Source organism: Oreochromis niloticus, linkage group LG11 (assembly GCF_001858045.2).
Source record: "Oreochromis niloticus isolate F11D_XX linkage group LG11, O_niloticus_UMD_NMBU, whole genome shotgun sequence".
Classification (NCBI taxonomy): Eukaryota; Metazoa; Chordata; class Actinopteri; order Cichliformes; family Cichlidae; genus Oreochromis; species Oreochromis niloticus.
In genome coordinates this window covers 38,805-57,933 of record NC_031976.2, presented here as the reverse complement: position 1 = coordinate 57,933, position 19,129 = coordinate 38,805, and the positions used below count along the sequence as shown (strand labels likewise).

At 41.4% G+C, this 19,129-nt stretch overlaps 1 protein-coding gene across 11 annotated transcripts in view; it reads right to left on the bottom strand.

The window, feature by feature from the left end:
• Window positions 1–3,151, bottom strand: part of cep162 (centrosomal protein 162) — a 51,444-nt gene extending 48,293 nt beyond the window's left edge. For 6 of the 11 annotated variants that reach the window (XR_003222177.1, XR_003222178.1, XM_025911490.1 and 3 more), the window contains exons 1-2: window positions 592–682; window positions 25–142 (exon numbers count right to left, since the gene is read on the bottom strand). Coding sequence is in view for 8 of the 11 variants with exons in the window: in XM_025911490.1 (XP_025767275.1) it covers window positions 25–142; window positions 592–657 (184 nt within the window). In the remaining 3 variants the exon portion in view is untranslated. Of the gene's footprint in view, window positions 1–24; window positions 143–591; window positions 683–2,340; window positions 2,564–2,881 lie in introns of those variants that run through there. The other 5 variants (XM_019354541.2, XM_013277340.2, XM_013277342.2 and 2 more) reach the window with 4 other exon arrangements.
• Between the last annotated feature and the right edge of the window lie 15,978 nt (window positions 3,152–19,129).

Below are 19,129 nucleotides of genomic sequence, written 5' to 3'. Positions count from 1 at the left end.
TACTAGATGTTTTATCATTATTACCTGCTGCTGATCCTCCACCACTGAGTGCCTCATCTTGCCTCACTGTTGGTTTTTGGTTGCTTTTAGAGTGTGGCTGCTTGTCAGGACCACCTAAATCCACAGAGTCATCTGAAACAGACTGATAAATAGATGCCCTTAAGACAAAACTGTGGTTTCCTGGGTTTTTTATTGCTGATATGAAGGGACCACTGATCACGGTGACATTTTTGATATTACATACACAAAGAGCTCCCTCTGTTTGGCTGAGATACGAACACTTCTCAGTAAAATCACTTCTGATATTAGCCTTTCAGTACTAGCACAGTTCACATGCAGTCGGTGCTCTAAGGGGGCGCTGACTGTAGGCTAATCTTTGCTTGTAAAGCTGGTCATTAATGTTTACAGGCAGTTCTAAACATAGCCCAAGAGGGCTCATAGATGAAAAACCCACCACCCAAAATAATAAGTGACCCATTTAGATTTTGATGAATCAGATCAGAATCAGATGAATGAAAGCCTTTATATGGGTAATTGATAGTGTGATGATGATTTACAAACATCAGCACAGACGCATTAATGTTGCATTACCTCTTTTAAGAACTGCTCGAACTGTGCATCCACCTCTTCTTTGGTTAGTCTGCGAGACATAATCATGCTCACCTCATCCACCAGCAGGAAACTAGGAAAGAACAACATACAATAAAACATTTTTATGAACATTATGAGAAGCATCACCATCACCTACTTAGTACTCAGTTACAAAGAGTCAATATGCCATTCACAGAATGCTATTTCTGTTATGTTGCATCATTCAAATGAATATGCAGTGAATTCATACTGAAATTAGAATCAGAATAGTGTATGAAATATGTGACATAACTAGCTTTTTGGCCCGGGAAGGGCTTGAAACAATTCACCCTATGACTCATCCAAACACTAATGTTATCATGTCCTTTCAAGATTTCAGGTTTTCATTCAGGAGCAGAAAGCCTTTTCAGAAGCACATCAGTGTAATTCACTTCAGGTCTGTTCACAACTACTAACGTTACCCCAAGTGCACAAACCGCACGCAAGGGCTGAGTGGACGTATGGATGTCACATGTTTTCACCACATTTGAAAAACACAGAACAGTTGTAACCAAACTGCCTGAACATGGCCAAATGTTCAAGGAGAATGCAGTGCCCACAAGAACCCAACAAACAACTTAAGCATGTTCCTTTTAAAAATGTGTTCACAAGAGTCAAAACCATCCAAAATCAGCATCCTACCTCAACAAAATAAACTTTCCTGTCCATCCAAATAAACTTCAAAGCACCTGTCAACCCATAGTAAGCACTTTGTGAAAGGCAATATCATTTTTGCTGGCTCATCTTGCTTTGACACTGTTTCACTGCATGAAATATCAAGATTGGAAGAATGCAGTGAAATGGAACATCGTTCAGTTGGTAGTATAAATTCTAAGTCATGTCTTATAGAGACAACATTTATTTCTAAACTGTTTTAAAGCAGAATTTTAAGACAAAATATTTCAAGACAGCATTTCTGTTACTATTGAGGGTGATTTTTTTTCTTTGAAAAGTTACTGCCTTGGCTATAGTGGAGACTGATAAGGAATACACCTACTAGAAAATATGACACGCTGTGCTGTTAGTATATTACGTGCAGAAAACCATTAGCAGTCAGATTACGTATTAGAAAACATAATGTTCTGTCCAAACACCCAAAAGTACCATTACTTTAATGAGTGAAACACTGTGGTGTTTCATGTTTTTTGCATCACATTTGAGAGAAACCCAGTCCACACTTTGACTATGAATGGGTCTTTACTAGGTCCTCAAAAACACTTGTTGAAATAATGATGACAAAGCAAAGTCTTCAACCATAGATGGAGTTTGCTCAGTTGTCATGAGGAGATCTCTTATGGCTATTTCACGCCTGAATTATCGCCATGGCAACTGAGCAAACCATGCTGCTAATGAAGACTGAACTGAGTAGTTTCTTGAGTTATGATTACCTTATTAAATAAAACAGATTTTTCATAATAACTTTGACAACATTTTTGATGGCAGGCTCAAAATGATCCAAATATAAAGTGAGAAGACTCACTCGCATATCAGGTCAATCTTTTCTTCACTGTAACACAAGTATAACGTCAAACCATCATTACGCTTATTAACAACACAAATAGTCAAATATTTGCGGCTTTCACACTTATTTGACTTCAACATTTGCCTTGGCTCGTCTGATTCATATTGTTTCATTACTACATATGTGTTTTGTCAGGTTTCATTAGGTATGTGTGTTTGTGAAGGGATTTTTCTGTAAAGCAAATCTACCTGTGGGTATAAATAAAGTAACCTTAACCTTGGTCTCTACGAGTATCATCAAATGTTTTTCGACAACAGATTCTAAAATACTCGCACGTATCTTACAATCTGTGGTGGAAAAACACTGCTTGGCGCTTATTTCGCTGAAATATTTGACCTTTTTTACTTTTGGTGTGCGAACTAAACGTTAAAAAGGTCAAACATTTCAGCGAAACGTGCTGCATGCTAAACTATCATAACGACACACCACAACACAGCTTGCAAGTCACGTCGCAAGATGAAACGGTCACTTCCGATTACCCCTACCATAATAAAGCTCGACCCCAGCCCGTCGATTAAAAACTTTAAACAATAATTATATAATACGATCATTCTCATTCAACTTAATTATACCTAATAATGTCTACTTTTGTTAGTGTTTTGTAAAAAATCGTTTCAGCAAATGAGTTTAATACTTCACTTTTATTGCCTGTTCTTATTGTCCTTATCTACAACATTCTGATTCTGATACTTTGTGACTGGTTTTTATTTTGAAAATGAACTAACTTACTTCCGGTATTTTCGGGCGCCTTAAAGCCAACTACAGCCGCAGTTTATCTTGTAACGTTAGCTGGCTAAAGAGAAGAGCTGTTTCCCTACTGCATCTGCTGCATCTTGAGTAGCTTAGATGTGTCGCTCTTGTATCAGCACAACTCACATAACACAATGGACTTACTCAGCTGAACACTTGTTGAAACGTCTCCTCGGTTTGTTGTCTTAAATGACTTACCCTGACGCAACCCGATTGGCTGACCCGATGCGTCACAGACCAACGACTATAGAAAAAAAATCAAGACCTAACAGCTTTCAAAAACTGAAAGTAAAGTGTCTCTATCGCCCCCTGGTGTCGGGCGGCAAGATGGCTATTAAACTGGTCATACTAAAACAATAAAGCTAACCTCAGCCATTAGTAGTAATTCTCGTCTGGCTGATTGGATTCTGTTTCAAATCCAATCTATTAGTTTTATTTTGATTAATAACCTGATTCTATAAGATGAGGTATTTATGTATGTATTTACTAACATTTCCTGTAGTTTCTGTCTCAGGAGTGTGGGCTGGATTATGAACTTGAGATTGTTGTGGAAGTTTTTCCACTTAAATAAAGCCTGCAGATGAGCGGTGAGCGGTAGCCAACATTCTTTAATCAAAACACACACAGAACAGAAAACCAAGCTTGGTGGAGAGCCTGCATGACCACGGGGCAGGGTCAGCAGAGTCTCACTGAGAGTAGTGTGGCTCTCAGTTAAATACCTTCTCCAGGAACTAAAGGCAGTACACAGCTGTTTCACACCTTAAGGTTCACACTCCCTTGCTACCTCCCAGAGTCCTTGAAGAGACAAAAGACTGGTCCTCTGGAGTTCCTGTTTCCCCCAACATCCTACTACACCCCCTACCATTTGTCTTGAGTATGAGTGTCAGACATGCTAAAATCACCAAGGCATTACAATAACGTGATTAACACATAGGTGAAAGAAATTCCATTACAATCCCACCCTTTGGTTCTTAAATCAAGAATCACATTAATACCAGAATTTCTTTCCTGACATTCTGTAATCACATCAACATTATTGTACACTTAAAGGAGTTTCACACTGTGTATCCTCACTTCACTGTTCTCTCACCACCCTTTGTTCATCTTTAATCTTCCCCCCAATCTAAGCTCTCACATGCAAATGGCAACAACAATGATACAGAGGAAAGGTCTTCTCCAGAGTGTCAAAGTACTTTGCATGGCAAAGTGAAAAAGCATTAGGTGGTCATTCTCATGTCCCGATCATGGCTCCTGGTGTCTGTGCCATTTACAGAGTCATAATTCCAACGCTGGTCTCCCTCTGCGCTGTCACTTTTGGAGCTTGGCATGCTCTCTCCATCCCTCAATTTCCGTTCCAACGTGGCTGTAGATTTAAGGCAGAGCACGTCGTACACCTTAGTTGTCTTCCTCAACGTCAACGGCGAAATTCTTTCATTTTATTTAAGATTTTACTGTTCAAAATCTCCTCGTGACAATCATTTGGAAGCCCAGTGGTGCAGCCCATTGTCGTTTGTCTGCTGTCCTGCAGATGGTCCCTGCTTCTCACTGGTCCTGTTGAAGCGTTCTCTCCCGGTCGTGGTCTGTATCTGCATCAATCCTTCCATATCTCTCATGTCACGGTCACTGCAATTTAAAATGAAAGCTTCCACAGAAAACCCTCTTTTGCCCTATGTCAGCTTAGCACAATTAGACATGCACAATGAAGTTGTGCATTGTCTCTTAAAAATTCCCAGGGATTCTCCCCTGGAGTAGCTTCACTCCAGGCCCTGTCATAAGAAAAGGTAAAACATTAGCCAGCGGCGTGTCCTGCTGTAAATCATGTGATTAGATCATATGATTAACCCTTTGCTGTGGAAAAATAGATGTTAGCGCAGCGCATCTGTATGCACACTTTCTCACAGTGACCTCTGCACTGTAAACAATACAAGGTCATGAATAACACACCGCTGGTAAATTCAAAGACACAGAAAGTGGAAATTAAAAGGTTAAACCAGCATGGCCCAAAAGCCCATGCAACCTGTTGCTGTCACCTTTCTGCTCCTGTAAAAAGAAACATACATACATCCACCCTTTTGTCACTCTGGGTGGAGGTGCAATCTTGCATACTGGTGTCAAGTCAGTAAAAGCTTTTGTCAGTCCAGTCAGTCCTCATTTTTTATTTGCTGACAGTAGAACCTCGTGACGCAATAAGTTTCTACTGCCAGCAATGACGTCATTTAAAAAAAAGAAAACTAATTTAGACTGGATTACCTCGCTGAATCCTTTTTGACAGGGACTTGTTTTCTGATTGTCCCAAATAAGTGGCTTTCTCCCGAGCCCATTCTAATTTTTGGAGAAGCTCACTTGCGATTGTTCAACATGTTGTGTAGCGCTTTCGATCCCGATCTTGCAGGCCTGCTTTAAAAGAGAAAATTGCTAAACAAAAAAAAATCTCAGTGCACTGTTAAAAATCAAAACAATATGAAGGCCTCTTTTTTGAAGTTGTCTAAGCATACTCTCTTAGAATTATAGATCAAAACAAAACTAATTGGCAGGCTCAAAGTGGTACCAAAGGAAAATGCTAAATCCCCAAAACTTTCATCCACCAGTCACACACCTCACACAGCAATATTCTATTAGATAATGAGTTTTGTTTTCCCCCGTGTACCCAGATGTGTGTCATGATAAGACCTCCCCCACACATCAGAAACCAGAAACTCAATAATCTATTAGTTCCCACTCATCTGACCCCCCTGCAGCATTCTGTTCACCCCTGCTATGATTCAATCATCCTTCCCCAAAATAATACTAGTTCACTAGTCTACGTATCACTTCTTAACCCACTAAGTGAACCGGACAAGATGATGGTAACAGCAATGCATGCTTAAAATGCTATTTGGTCTTCATGAGCTTCATTGCATGTGTGTTTGTGTTAGTAGGATTAATGCATTTTTCTGTTTGTGTAATTTTGTGTACCTCTCCTCTTTGCGGTGCTCCAGACACTTTTCAATTCTCCACGCAAGGCAGTCGTTTTTTCTTCCCAGTTTCCTAAACCCAAATTTCATTTCCCACACTAAAAACAGCCATGTTCTCCCCTGCTCCTTCCACTGTGGTCTCATCTCATCTCTCCCCCCTTGCAGCAGTCCAGTGAGAGTCAGTTGTCTTTCAGCTTCGTCCTGTGTTCTCCACTGTCTCATCTTGCCATTTTCCTCCAAAAGTGGCAAATGTCCAGCTCAGACAGTCTTTTCAAAGGTCCATTCACACACAGTGAAGTTGCAGCTCGTTGGAAATGCACATCCATCCATCCAGTCATGATGATGCCATTTTTCTCCTTGCTGCCGCTGTCTCGCACAGCTGCTGCTGCTGGACCTTTTCTTCACTGCTCAGGACCCTGCTGTGAGCTCCTGATATCCATCTCGTTGTTCTGGAACTGCATTTCTTGTCTTCAGGGAGAGATTCTTTGAGCTTGTTTTCTCAGGGTGACAAACACATGGAAGTTAAGCTGTAAAACAATTCAGCCAAAACTTGGCTTGAGTGTTTTTAATGATGTTAACCTATAATTTTCTTCCGACTGCTGCACGTGGAAAATTGATCAGGGTCTGCTCTTCACCTGCAAGTTACACACTGAGACATGTTGATCATTCTTATCACTGCTTAAAGAAACACGTCTCCCCTCTCTGGTTCTGAAGTCCCCTTTCTTAAAAACCCAGAGAGATTGTAGTTGTTCTACATTGAAAATCACCAAACCCTCTTCCTATTTTTTTTTACTTATTTTCATCAACAATTCTGCTAAAAAGAAATTTTTTGTGTGTCCACACTAGGGGAGCTGGCCTGCAGTACCACCCTCTCCTGCTAGTTGGAAACAACTTTTACACACATGTCTACACTCCTCTCTTTTTTTTTTCCTTTTTTCCTGTTCCCCATTTTCAACATTTTGAACCCCATTTTTCGCTGTTTTTACACACACATCAACTTTTCCCACACAACCATTCTCTGCAATCTTACACAACACACATTTACTCAGTTCTTACCATACAGTCAAACATTGAGTTTTGTCTCTGGCTGCCTGGTGGAACGTCTGCCGCTCTACTGGATCCAGTTTCCCTTTACATTCAGAGCGTCCTCTGCAATGGCCTTCTTCCCTTACCGGCAGAAAAGTGCTAAAATACCGTCACTCCACGTAGGAATGATTTCCCAACAGTGTACTCGAACCGCCGTCCCTGTGGCGTACTTGGACCGAACACAGGTCTGGGCCGGCTTCTCCCCAACTGCGTGCTCGAGCCACTGTCCTTGTGATAGGCCGTTCCCAACACAAGCCTGGGGTCTCAAACCACCAGGATTTTTTCCTCCGGAGACTCGAACTCCGGAGTCGGCCAGCGTTCCCCCCCTCGGCCAGACAAAAACTCTCCATGACCGTATACAAGTTAGCTACAACTCACCCATCTGCAGGAGTCCGCTCAAAATCGATGATCTCGGTGGTGGCTAAAACACACGGCTCCGTGACTCCTCCATTTCCTTTGCTTCAACAGCCGGTAGGACAAAGGTACCTTTTCCCTCAGGGGTGATCAGCCCGTCCACGGAACCGTTGTTCAGCGACCACACGGACCATCCTGCTCACAGCGCCATTCTGTTGTGGAAGTTTTTCCACTTAAATAAAGCCTGCAGATGAGCGGTGAGCGGTAGCCAACATTCTTTAATCAAAACACACAGAACAGAAAACCAAGCTTGGTGGAGAGCCTGCATGACCACGGGGCAGGGTCAGCAGAGTCTCACTGAGAGTAGTGTGGCTCTCAGTTAAATACCTTCTCCAGGAACTAAAGGCAGTACACAGCTGTTTCACACCTTAAGGTTCACACTCCCTTGCTACCTCCCAGAGTCCTTGCAGAGACAAAAGACTGGTCCTCTGGAGTTCCTGTTTCCCCCAACATCCTTACTACACCCCCTACCATTTGTCTTGAGTATGAGTGTCAGACATGCTAAAATCACCAAGGCATTACAATAACGTGATTAACACATAGGTGAAAGAAATTCCATTACAAGATCAAAGAAGGTAAACCTCACCGTGCAGCTTTTTCTATCTAAATGGAAGTATGGTTTCTGGAGAAGTTCAGGAGAAGTTTTATTCTGCAGTCTCAGTGGGCCAAAACTAGTGTTTCTGGATCCATATAATCTCTCTTTACAACTGCCTCACTGGCTCTGTTCCACACAACCTTGCACACACTCCCCCAGCTGTGTGACAGGGATACTAGCTGGAACAAGAACGCATACATGGTGCTCCATTTTGCTGACCATCATTCCAGTTTATCTGACAGACATTACCCATAATTTTGTGCACAGTAAGCACAATACACTCATACTAGATCTATCAGAAATACTGACCCAATTGAAACCCTCAATGAGCTCAGCTGATGTCTTACCTACTCATTTATTTTGTAAAGTTTTTGATACCATTGGGCCCTCTGTGGTCACGCTAATAAACTGTTCCTTGCTATCTGGCTCTGTCCCCAGGTGCTTTAAACAGGGGGTTATTCAACCTTTGCTGAAAAAGCCTAACCTGGATCCAACACTTCAGTCAAGCTTCAGGCCCATCTCAAAACTTCCTTTTATCTCTAAAATCTTGGAAAAAGTCGTTTGGCTACAAGTAAAGAAAGCGCTGGAGAAGCATAATATTCTTGATAAATTTCAGTCGGGTTTTAGAAAGCTACACTCTACAGAAACAGCTCTCCTGAAAGTCACAAATGATCTTTTGATGGCTGCAGACAGGGGTGATTGCTCAGTCCTAGTTCTTCTAGACCTTAGCTCAGCCTTTGATACCGCTGACCATCAGATCTTAATCCATCGCTTAAATCTTATGGTAGGGATATCTGGATCTGTCCTAAAGTGGTTCACCTCATTTCTGGAGGATAGAACACTTTTAGTTTCAGTGGGAAACTTTCGATCAGATGCGGCTAAGTTTCTATGTGGAGTCCCACAAGGTTCGGTTTTAAGCCCCCTGTTATTTTCACTATATATTCTTCCTTTAGGCCGGATCATTAGTGGCTTCAAAAATATTTCCTACCATTTGTATGCAGACGATATCCAATTATACATCTCCTTTAAACCTTGGGAATTAGACAAGCTATCCACTCTTATGGACTGTCTTAAGGAAATTAATGTTTGGATGACAAACAATTTTTTGCAGCTGAACGCAGACAAGACCGAGTGCTTAATCCTTGCTCCAGAGAATATCAAGCCCCAAATTAGTCAACATCTGGGTGCCTTTTCATCCTCGATTAAAGCTACTGCTTGGAATCTTGGGATAATTTTCGATCAATCTCTGTCTTTTGACGCTCATATTAAATCTGTGACCCGCTCCTGCTTTTTTCACCTAAGAAATATTGCCAAACTCAGGACTATTGTCTCCAAAACTGAACTCGAGATGCTTGTCCACACTTTCATTTCCTCCGGCTAGACTATTGTAATGCACTCTTCTCCTGTGTATCTAAGGCTTCACTAAATCGGCTCCAAGCGGTTCAAAATGCTGCAGCAAGGCTGTTAACCCATAGTAAAAAATTCTCCCATATCACTCCTATACTAAAATCCTTGCACTGGCTTCCGGTTGGGTATAGATATAAGTTTAAAATCCTCACCTTTACGTTTATGTCTCTACAAGGTGAGGCCCCCACCTATATCAATGAGCTTCTCCAACCCTACTCTCCAAAGCGGACTCTTAGATCCACTGATAGTGGTCTTCTATCTATTCCACGGACCCGTTTGAAAACGAAGGGGGATCTCGCTTTTCAAACCCTGGTTCCAATACTGTGGAACTGTTTACCCGCCCCGCTACGCACCATCGACACTGTGGCTTCTTTTAAAAAACAGCTTAAAACACATCTGTTTAGACAGGCATTTGGGTAATGTTCGTTTGAAATATGTTGTTTTATTCTATATTTATACTGCCATATTGTTTGTTTGACATGCCTTCATTCCCATGTGAAGCACTTTGTAACAGCTTTTTGTCTAAAAAAGTGCTATATAAATAAATTTTACTTACTTACTTACTTACTTACTTACTACTTACTATACCATATATCTTAGCTCGTAAAGCAACAGAGGGAGCATTAAATGAGCGTGCTTTCCTACTGCCTGGGTGTTTGGTACGCAGGGGCCACTACTGAAAACAGGAAGGCTGTGCAGACGGTAATCAACACAATGCAAAAAATCACTGGCTGCCCTCTGCCTCACCTGGAGGCCATTGCCAGATCCTCCAGCGTCAGTAAAACCAGGGTAACCCCTTGCACCCCGTAACCCTTTTCTCACATATGAACTCTATACACAGACCTTTTGCACTGCTTCCAAGCACTTTACTCTCCATTGTGTGCCTTTCTCTTGTTTTGTATATATTCGTCTTGACTGTAGATATATATCTGTTCATTTGCTATTTATTCCTGATGTCTTTACTATTTATATTTTTTTTAATCCTCCACAGTTGGCATGGAGCACCCATGATTTTGTTGTACATGTTGAAGCGAGATCGATCAACTGTAGACCAGACAACAAACGACGGAGGCCCAGAAAAGTGCAATCAAACGATGAGTTTATTGACAACGGAGAACAACCGTCAGCATATGGCTTATTTGCTCTGACAAAAATACACTGAGTTCTGGTTTTATAGTATAGAGGATCACACCCCCAAATACACGTCAATACAGGTCAAAAATACATTATGTCCAGTCATTGTTTACAGACAAGGGTACATCTTGTACATCTCAGATAACTATGAACAGACATATAACTTCTCTTTTTGATAACACCTTCCTTTTAAGGTAATAACTTCAAGCTTCAGGGCCTCTAAGGGCTAATAATGGACCCTCGTCCTCAATCACTAAGTAGACTGAATTGGCGCAGGTCTCAAATAAGAAGCAGAAGACACTTGGGCCTTCGCTCAGGCCTGCTACTAGATTTATGTGTATTGTAAGCATGCATGCAATTAACCTGCTATGTTCTCATCTTCCCTCAACATGTATCACCTGGACACTCTCACCAGTGAAGCTTAAAACCCTCTTGGATAGAACATCAACTCTAAACAAGCACAGTTATGCATTGTGTATAGAATGAACTCAACCTGTGAATAGAATGAATGTGATGACAAACATATTCAATGCAATATGAACCCTGTAAACAATATTACTGATAAAATAATACTGTAGAACATGTTATTAATACATTTATCATAAGGCAGAGTATATGGCAGCAATAAAAGAATCTCTAAATCCCAACATTCCCTCTTTTGACATTCCAACAAGGAATGTCACCATACCTCATGTTGTATCACTCCCTGGCCCACTCTATGGGTTCTAAGTTCATCTGGTAGATGGCCTCAACCCAGCCAGGGTTAGGAACCCTCGCCATTACCTTTACCAACAATCCTCTCACACAAGGAATGATACAACAACTAGCGATGACCAGTATTCCCAAAAGTACAGTCAAAGAAAACATCACTGACATAGCCACACCTTTCCATTGTCCAAACACAGATGTCATCCAGGACGCCAGCAGATTTTCGATACCTGAGTGTTTATGCATAGTTTTAGACAAAGTTTTCAAGCCCTCCAGAGCTCGGGTTACTGAGCCATCTGGGGCAGTATTATTAGGGATAAAAGTGCAGCACATGTCTCCGAATATGGCGCACACGCCTCCCTTCTCATGTTAAGGGCCATTCGATTTCCCATCAGCAAACTCGGACCCAATTGTTCTGCGAACCCCATCATGGCATCCCTGGTTAGGTTAGAGAGTCTCAGCAGATTGCAATTAACCTAGTTAATGCGATCAACATTCTTATTAGGTGTCACCCAAAGAAATATACTTTCAAATCCTGCAACTATCAGATTTACCAGCTTCTACTCGTCTGGAACTCCCCTGGGCACTCCTATGGAGTCTATCCAGGTCGGAGAGTTTAACCTAGGGTCATATGCATGTGTACCCTGGGTCCCTCTTTTGGCCAAAATATGTCTCTTACCTCTGGCGGCTAAGGTACGTGTGTTGTGTTGTGGAATAGCCTTTACCTGCCTAGCTGAAGCACAGGCAACACAGTCAGATACATGTTGTTCTCTAGCATTTTGAGCCACCCAATCAAGCCAGAGGTTACTGTCCTTGAAACCGGTGGCACGCTTTATCAAATCCTTAGGCTTCAGTCTAAAGTAATCTGTTGTCAGAAGTACTCTCCCTTTTGGTTCCTGTTCCTTTTGAGCTACTGTTCCCGAAGTTACCATCTGATCAGTCAGAATGGTGATTAAGCTTTCTGCGAGCGGCTTAGACTTTGCATCAACTAAATTTGCCCTAAGCATATCATGGGGTCATTGCAGACCCGTACATCATACGCTCTCCAGCTACTACTAGCTCCTGTACACTTAATGACGTCACACAAATAAAATGTGAATGAGCTGGTAGACCCTTTAACATAATTCAACTCTATGCCATTATTCATGCTGAGACACTCATCACCGTTACCTGACACCTCGCGCTTTTGTCTTTTTACCGATCCCGTTTTAGCAACTACAGTCTCAGGAAGTGCTGGGCTGGACTGGCCTCCGTGTTCAGACAAGTGGTCCGGAGTGCCCTGCAAAATATAGACAATAAACAACACAGCCATAGTTAATATCATTGCATACAATAAACATGTAGTTGTAAGGAACATTCTAATCAGTTTTCTCATTACGTGTCTCTGATTCGTGTGTTTGCATCATATTATATAAACTTTGTATCCTGGAATGAAACTCCCCTGCTTTTGTGGAGTCCTCAACTTGTCACCGCTCCTTTCTGCTGGCGTGGCGACCTTCTGCGCTGCTCCTCTTCTTTCTTCGGCCTCCCAGGTGGACTACTGGTTGGCCTGTTGCACAGGTGAGAGGATTTATTTTGCCTCTGCTCGTTACCACCTGTGTTGGGTGTAGAGGGGTTTTCCTCTACCAACCTCTCATGTGCTGGTGCACACTGCGACCGATGATACCAGGTATCGCCTTTCCCTTTTAGTTGACCTGCTGTAGTTGTTCTGGCAACGACCTCATAAGGACCAGTCCAGCGTGGCTCCTTCCACTGCTGGAGTTCCTCGTGGGCTCAAATTCAGTTCCTTGTTTGCAGACTATAGCATAGCCTGCTTTCGATCGATCCTTCTTCATCACGATGACAGCAGCCATCTATGAACCAATCCTCAGCTCCAGGGATAGGTTCTGCTTTTAAATCTTCCCTGACATTCCCTTCAACTTCTGCTTTCTTACTACAATCATGAGGTTCTCCTGATCCCATTAAATCTGCCATATTGATTCCTTCATGTGTAAATGTCAGATTTGGAGCATCTAAAACTTTACTCAGTCTCTGTTGTGCTAATGATGTCATAGTGAACACCTGCGAGTTCACATATGCCACCACACTATGTGTAATCAGAACTTTTAGTGGGTGTTCTCTCACTACATGTGCTGTTTTCTACATTATTTTGGCAACCCCTGCTGCATGCTGTGCGCATGTAGGGTGCCTTGCTTCTGTTGGACTCCACCTTATGCTGACATACATAAGTACCTGTCTTTCTTTATTCAATCATCTTCCGGGGGTGAGAGACCTAATATTTAATAATCCACATTTCACTGTTTTATTCTTCGGTTCAGATGTGGATTCTGTATTGTTCTTTGTTGTTGTCTGTTTGGGAGCTGACATAGTCTCTATGGATAAGGGTCTTTGGCAGGGTAGCATCAGGAGAGAAGCTCCAGAGAGGCATGTTCCCTGTTAAAGCTAAAATATAACAAAAGAGATTATGCTAAACAAACAAAACCCTTCAATTCCCCAACCCTATCTGTCTCCTCAACGGGTTGTATGTTTTCAATGTTTCCTTATTATTTTGTCATGAAAATAAATCAAACAAATAACTTAAGCTGTGTGACGACACCTTGCGTTTACGCCAGGCTGTGAGCTGCCCTAAATCTACTTGCTACACCCCTTTTTCACCTAGTTTAATTTTTTCAATCCTAATTTAAACTATTCCTGACTTCCCTCAGTGCACACTATAAAGTGTAAAAGATACAATTAGCTTTCTCCTGGTAAAAGGTCCTACATTATTTTCTCGACCTTTGGAAACATCCTCTATCGAGTTAACCCGTTTCATTTTTCAAACTTAGGCCTGATTTCTTTGCCCCCTTTAACGGGTAGCGCATATCCGGTCTGAACACTGTGTTTGGGCAATTTACGAATTGTTGCAGGATTTCTATGTTATGTAAAGTTCCTCTCATCCCTTTTATGCTTCCATTATAACCTGTGTCTAACAAGCTTTTGATCTTCTTTGTAATATAAACAACTAGGTGTCTTTGTGCTCTGTTCTTCTCCTTTCTCTGGTTGGTTCCGTTCGATCTCAGGCTTCGAGGATTCTCGCCCCCCATGGTCGCTGTGGTCCTGAAATCTTCTCCTGTAAAGGATAGAAAACAAACAGCCTCTCTCTGCTACACCTCACTAATCTACTATATTCATCTAAGGTTCCTTTAATCATTCAAAGTTGTTTCACCATATCATGTTCTGGGCTCTGTCCTTTATATTAACTTTACTTAATCTCCATGCCCTTCATGTGTGTGAGCAACACTTTTAGTTTTATTAAACACGCCCAGGGTAAGATATAAACCATCACCATCTGAGCATAGAAACAGATCAAAAAGAACCACAAAACAATTTCTATATCTAAATTATCAAAAACCCCAAACGTCATAAAACGATCCTAAAACCCATTTCAAATTAAACCTTAAATCCTGTAACTCCCCCCTTTTGTGACACATCTTATGTGTTACAAACTCAAAATCCTTCACTCGAGCTTAGGAGATTAAAAGAAAAAGGTTAGTCATATCATATTAAATATTCATGCTCCGGCCCTTCAAACCTGTGTTTAAGGAATGAAATCAAATTAATCATTATGTCAAATCTTTTCTTGGCTCCATCCACAGCCTGCATCCTTGGAACTTCCTAGAAACAAAAACCTGTATGTTAACCAGAACTTCACATTTCATACTCAGTTTTTCCCCACTTATGATCCGACCTGTGTTATAAGAAAGGAAACTTAAAACAGAACCGTTATCAGTCATGTGTCCAACCTTAGTCCAGTCTTTATCTCAGTGTCCAGTCGGTCCAACCTATGGTCTGCCTCGTCCGTCCAGTCACCATCCATTTACACACATTCACTCACATGCATTAACATCAGGTCTTGCTGATAGTGTGGACTCCCTCGCAAATAATCAGAGTCTTCACTCTCAGCAACATGCGCTCATTCATTTGTTTTATTTTGTTTTTAGGAAAATAGTTCTTTCTGCTTTTGGACTGGATTGGCTCGCGGCAATCCTTTTAGACAGAGACTTAGCCTTCTCCTCTGGCCATTGTAATCTGGAAAAGGTCACCTTATCTTTGTTGTCCTGAGACTTTTGTCAGCACTGTTATTCACTCTTTTGCAGGCCTGCTTAGAACAAAAATGAGAAGAAGAGAGCTGATTATTGGCTCATCCAAACACAAAACAAAATCACCTGACAGGTTTTTTCTAAGTGCACTATTACAAAAATGATGGACCCCCTTAGACATGTGCATGTTTGATAAAACTCCCTCTATAAAATAAAAAACAACACAAATCTAACCGATAGAAGTAACCCATCACTACAACAACAACCTCAACAATCTTAAACACAGAACATTTTGCCACAAGTTCTTCAGGGTCCTGACACTCTCAGGTCAACTTAACATAATTTCACCTGCTCAAAACACAGAAAATCTCGTTAAACACCACACAACTTGCACACCATCAACACTAAATTCTAAATTTTCTCTTCTGAAAACTACTACACACTAAGCGAGTTGGACAACATGATAAACAGACTCCTATGCTAAACCTGCTATCTGATCTTCATGAGCTCTTTTGTATTCTAAGGTTAACGCATTTTCTATTTGTGTGTGTGATTGTGTATATGTTTCTTTTGTGGTTTTTTCAGACTCCCTCACAAGGTTCCACTTAAACAGTCAGTTTTTCTCTTTCCCAAATTTGATCTCCCTCCTTAAATAACAGCATTCCTTGTCCTCAGCCAGAAGTTAGAGCTTGATTTTCAGGTTCAGGGAACAATTCACCCTGAAAGTGAGTGTCTCCCCTCTTTGGCTCATCACTCGTCATTGTTAATGACATTTCCCCCTCTGCCCCAGCGGCTTTACCCTTGAAGTCCCGTCTCCTCCAGTGAGTCCAAGCTCACTTAGGGACCTAGGTTCAAGCAATCGTGACTGCGCCTTGCCTTAGGTTGTCCCAGGGTTTCGAGGTGGGATCTTACCCGTCATGGGCTGTCCAGCCTTCCATGCTTCGCCTGATACGGGGGCCAAGTGGGTACGGGTGCTATGAGGGGAGGGGACACACTGACTCTGGAAATCAAAGGAGTGTAAGCTGCTTTCTTCATTTCATCAGTATATTAAGCTATCTCACTTCTTGATTATTCCCAACATTTCACCTGTAACAATTTGTGTACGTGTGTTTTCTATTCATTAATGTAATTGTTAGTTCATGTATTTATTTTCTCAGTCTTTTATTGAGAATAGAAATATTTTACTGCTATTATTTGCTGCTATTTTTATAATCATCATTAACATTTCAGTATTAATAGTGATGTTGCATTTAGATGCATTCAAATGTTCAAATATATTGGTATCATATTAGTCTTTATTACAGGTCCAGTAAGAACCACTTTAAACTGTTGAGTTGAATCTATAAACCGAAATGAGACAGGAAGTTATAGGCTTTTGAAGTTGCAGGTTTTGCAGAAGTGAAACCGAAAGCAGAGTGAGTGCAAGCCAAAGAGTAGGGTGTTTATTATGCATTTATCTTTGATTTAAGCTTTTAGTAGAGGCTTTTGATTAAAACATTTATTCAGTAGATTACATATATAGTTCCAGTTAGGTTATTATATGTAAGGATGAGCCTCTGTTCTGGTGAAAGGTCAGAAGTGTAACGGGTGAGATGTGAGAGCATTTAAGGGCGAGACACACATACAGACACAAATAGTGAGAGGTCATGACACGTACGCAGTACACAGCATGCACGCGCCCCCGCACGTGCACACACACACAGACTCATTTAGTAGGTAAGAGTTTATAACTGCAAAGTTTGGGTGCGTACGTGGTAGTCCAGGAAGTGCACCAGATGTCCCAGAAGATAAGCGACAGCGAAGGCGGGCTGACAGGAAGCGCCTGGCGTTGACCCGAAGATGATGTTCTGTTTTAGACTATGTTAAGAGTCATTGTGGTTTTGGAGTGACGTATGCTGTATTAAATCTGCCTGACAACAGGAAGACTGCCAACCCTATAAAACCTTTGTCTAATTGTTGTAAGTTCAGTTCGACGCTGAAATCTGCACAGCGTTGGACTCACACATGTGTTCATTAAAATGCCGTCAAATTGCACACTGGACCGGATCTGTGGTTATTTTTGGATTCCTCTCTCAACATTGAACCCTAACATTTGGGGGCTCGTTCCGGTGAGAGAGAGGGAATGTTGGGGTAGACGGAGAGATCCGGGGTCCGTGGTAATTGGACGGGCAGACGGTAATCAGTGGTGAAAGTGAGCAGGCATTCCCCAGGGCATTTAAAGGTAAGACACTGCCTGTTGAAATATATTTCCAAAAGGTGTCACATTGGGCATGTCAAATTAAAAGCCTGGTCACTGTAACTACTGGTGAAGGTCTGTTGTGATTGTGGTTTTGAGTTTGATGGGAATTTCATGAGCATGCTGGTTGAAGTAATGATAAGTGATAAGTAAAAGTACTGGGTTCAAGTCCCAAAGGAAAGGAAAAGAGTTAAAGTGAGTTCAAGTCTCACGTAGAACGTAGGGAAATTGGTCATTTCTGTGGGTTCAAGTCCCGCTGGACATTGGGTCTATCTTGTGATGGTCATCTCGTGGGTTCAAGTCCCCTATGTCCACAAAGGTAGATCTGCCTCAATCTTAATCCTGTTTTGGGCTTAGATTGTTGTTTCAAATTATTGTAAATTTTTCTAGGACGACAGCGGCGTCTGTTAAGAAGCGCACTTTTCTCCTTGGTAACGCTTGCGCCTGGGCAGGACGCTGACCCTTGACCTACCGGCGAGTAGGGATAGTACCGTCGACAGCGGGGGAGAACTTGGGAACCTCCAAAATTGCTAGGGGTTCAAGTCCCCTATTCTTGCGCTTTTTTGGCTACCTGTAAATTGAGTTAGGTTTAGATAATCTGGACAGACCAGTTCGAGTCTGGTCTGGTGAATTGGTTGCAAAAAACCTGGGGTTTGCCCGTTCGAGTCGGTTATGGTAAATTTATTGAAATTGGTAGGAGCGACAAGGCCTAAAAAATCTGTGCAGTTGTAATTAAAGACGTCTGTAATATAAAATATGAGATCTATGAGTAAGATCAGTCTCTGTGTCAGCAATGCACAGCCGGATGTGCACTGATGGTGTGTGTAAATGCAAATGAGGAGCGGTGACGCGCAGAGAGGGTGGTTTCAGTTTCGAGAGTATTGAGCTTTATAACTATTGTTTGCCAATATTGTTAAATGCCTGTAATTAAGAGGCTGGTTTTGCTTATTACGAGAGTATAAATACAGTATGAATATATTAGTGTGGATGTATAGAAAATGACTGAATTTTGATAGATGTATATATCTGGAGCCATAAATGCTGGTGTGTTTTATTTTTTCAGTTATGTGTGTGTGGTGAGAAGCTGTGAGGACGATGAGAGGTTTCAGTTTTCTTTTTCTTTTCTTTTTGACTTGCTCTTTCTGATTATGGAAAGCATGCCTGTAAAATACTCCTAGGAAAGCGTATTTTGAGTGATTTTAACTGTGTGAATGATGTCACAAAAACTGACAAATGCAAAAACTTGGAATATTTAAAAGTGTGTATGAAAGGAAGGTGTATTGTTTTTAGACCAAGACTTAGTAAAACTAAAGAGGGTTTGTAGACTGTAAATATGAAAAAAAAACAAGTGTTTGATTAATCTGTAGAAACAGGAAAGAGAAATAGGAAATACTGTGCTGCTGTGTGTGAGAGGAAGGTGTGTGTGTGACTGATGATGTCAGGGGAGCACCCAGAGAAATAGACAGAGTTAAATTCTAAGAAGATGAAGCGAATGTATGTTTTAAGAAAAAGTAATAAAGTAATAAAATTATATTAATTACAGGGTTTAGAAAAGAGACAGACCGAGAGAAATAAATACATGAACTAACAATTACATTAATGAATTGAAAACGC